Source organism: Cryptomeria japonica, chromosome 1, assembly GCF_030272615.1.
Source record: "Cryptomeria japonica chromosome 1, Sugi_1.0, whole genome shotgun sequence".
NCBI lineage: Eukaryota > Viridiplantae > Streptophyta > Pinopsida > Cupressales > Cupressaceae > Cryptomeria > Cryptomeria japonica.
Window position 1 is genome coordinate 685,974,319 of NC_081405.1, and position 1,778 is coordinate 685,976,096.

At 38.1% G+C, this 1,778-nt stretch overlaps 1 protein-coding gene across 1 annotated transcript; it reads left to right on the forward strand.

Annotated features, from left to right (window-relative positions):
• The first annotated feature begins 352 nt into the window (after nt 1-352).
• On the forward strand, nt 353-1,000 carry LOC131858551 (uncharacterized). The gene has a single exon (XM_059211830.1). It carries the CDS (start codon nt 353-355, stop codon nt 998-1,000), a length of 648 nt encoding a protein of 215 aa, XP_059067813.1.
• Nucleotides 1,001-1,778: the final 778 nt, after the last annotated feature.

Genomic DNA, 1,778 nt, shown 5'->3' on the forward strand with positions numbered 1-1,778 from the left:
GTAACCACTTTTAAGATTTTAAGAAATTGCTTTTATTGGCCTGGTGTGTTTCGTGGTGCATATACTTATGCTAAGGGATGTGAAAAATGTCAACTCTTTTATGGAAAACCACATTTAGCTTCTCTACCTTTAAGGCTCGTGAGAGTGGATGAACCTTTCAAACAATGGGGTATAGATTTCATTGGTCCAATAAATCCTCATTCCAGTGCTGGTCATATGTATATTTTGACAGTAACAGACTATTTTACTAAGTGGGTGGAGTTTGTCCCCACTAAGAAGGCAAACTCAGAAGTAGTATGTAATTTTCTCTACGATTGCATTTGTCTGTTTTGGGGTCCCTCAGAAGATTGTCATGGATAATGCATCGTATTTCTCTTCTGAAGAATTGACTATGTGCTATTATGAACATCAAATCTCTCTTTCACATTCGTCCGATTACTTTCCGCAAGGTAATGGGTTACCAGAATCAAGCAACAAGAACTTGATAGCCATCATGAAGAAGTTAGATGATGATAATGCCCGGAACTGGCATAAAAAGGTATATGAAACCTTATGGACGGATAGAATTACTCCTAAAAGAGCAATTAGAATGGCACCTTATGAACTAGTGTATGGGATTGGCGCGAAGGTTTCTTTACCTCTGGAATTAGCAGCAATGAGACTTCAAACAGTAATTGAGGACTCCTTCTTCCAAAATGATCTGGAGAAGAGAGTCATGTATTTGATGAAGTTGGAAGAGGAAAGAGAGATGTTAGTGGATAGAATTACTAAGCATCAGAACAGGGTGAAGAAAATATTTGATATGAGAGCTCGACCAAGAGGTTTTCGAAAAGGAGATGAAGTACTGTTGTGGGATAAGAGAAGAGAACCAAAGAGCGCCCATGGAAAATTTGATTCATTCTGGAAAGGTTCGTTCAAGATCAATGAAGTATTAGGACCAAATGCATTCAGACTGAATTATTCTGATGGAATGGTTATGCCCTATACCTATAATGGGTAGGACCTTAAGCTCTATAAACTTTGAAATCTACGATCAAGAGTTCCTGTACATAGTAGATTAGTTGTTTGTTTTGTTTTTGTTTGGTGTGTGTCCTCTTTGTCCCCTTTCTATTTTTGTTGTGCGAAACTAGAGATTTAGAGTTCTTTGAATTTTTTGCAAAATGCAACCCCCAGTCAAAGCCAATGTTATCCTGTCATTCATCCCTCATAACAAGAGTAAGCCGCCTTACCAAAATTTTATTTGAGTCTTTATCTTTTCATAAATTCCTTGGTTCAATCCTTAATTCGCTGGTACAATGTCTCTTAATCCATAGCGTCAAGTTTCAATGGTTGGTTTGAACCTCGTGAACCCCTTGAACCATTTTGAAAAGAGTTCATAATGTTCATTTAGGTACTGCAGGTTCTAAGTTGTCTAAAAAGTTTTCATGCTAATGTTCACTCAAGTGTTTTTGCAGCAGTTCTATTTCATGGTCGCGTATGATGTGTTATATCCTCTTCCTCCAGGCTGTGAACCCTTTGAACCTAGTTCAAACAGTTCAGTGGTGTTCAACATGTTCAATGAAGTTCAAAAGATCGGCGACACTTAACAGAGTTAATCTTTTCAAAGAGAATTTTCTTGGCGCAGTGTACTCTTTGAACTACCTGAACCCTCATGAAGTGGGTTCAAATTGTTCATGCATGTCCAAATCAGGTGGGTCCCATGGACTAAAAGACATGATGGTGCATTTATTGCTAAGTATGATGAAGATTGAACCATATCTCGGGTGACGTCAATTGGA

Excerpts from the sequence above, each read along its gene's own strand:
- LOC131858551 (XM_059211830.1), top strand. The coding sequence starts at position 353 with ATGGATAATGCATCGTATTTCTCTTCTGAAGAATTGACTATGTGCTAT.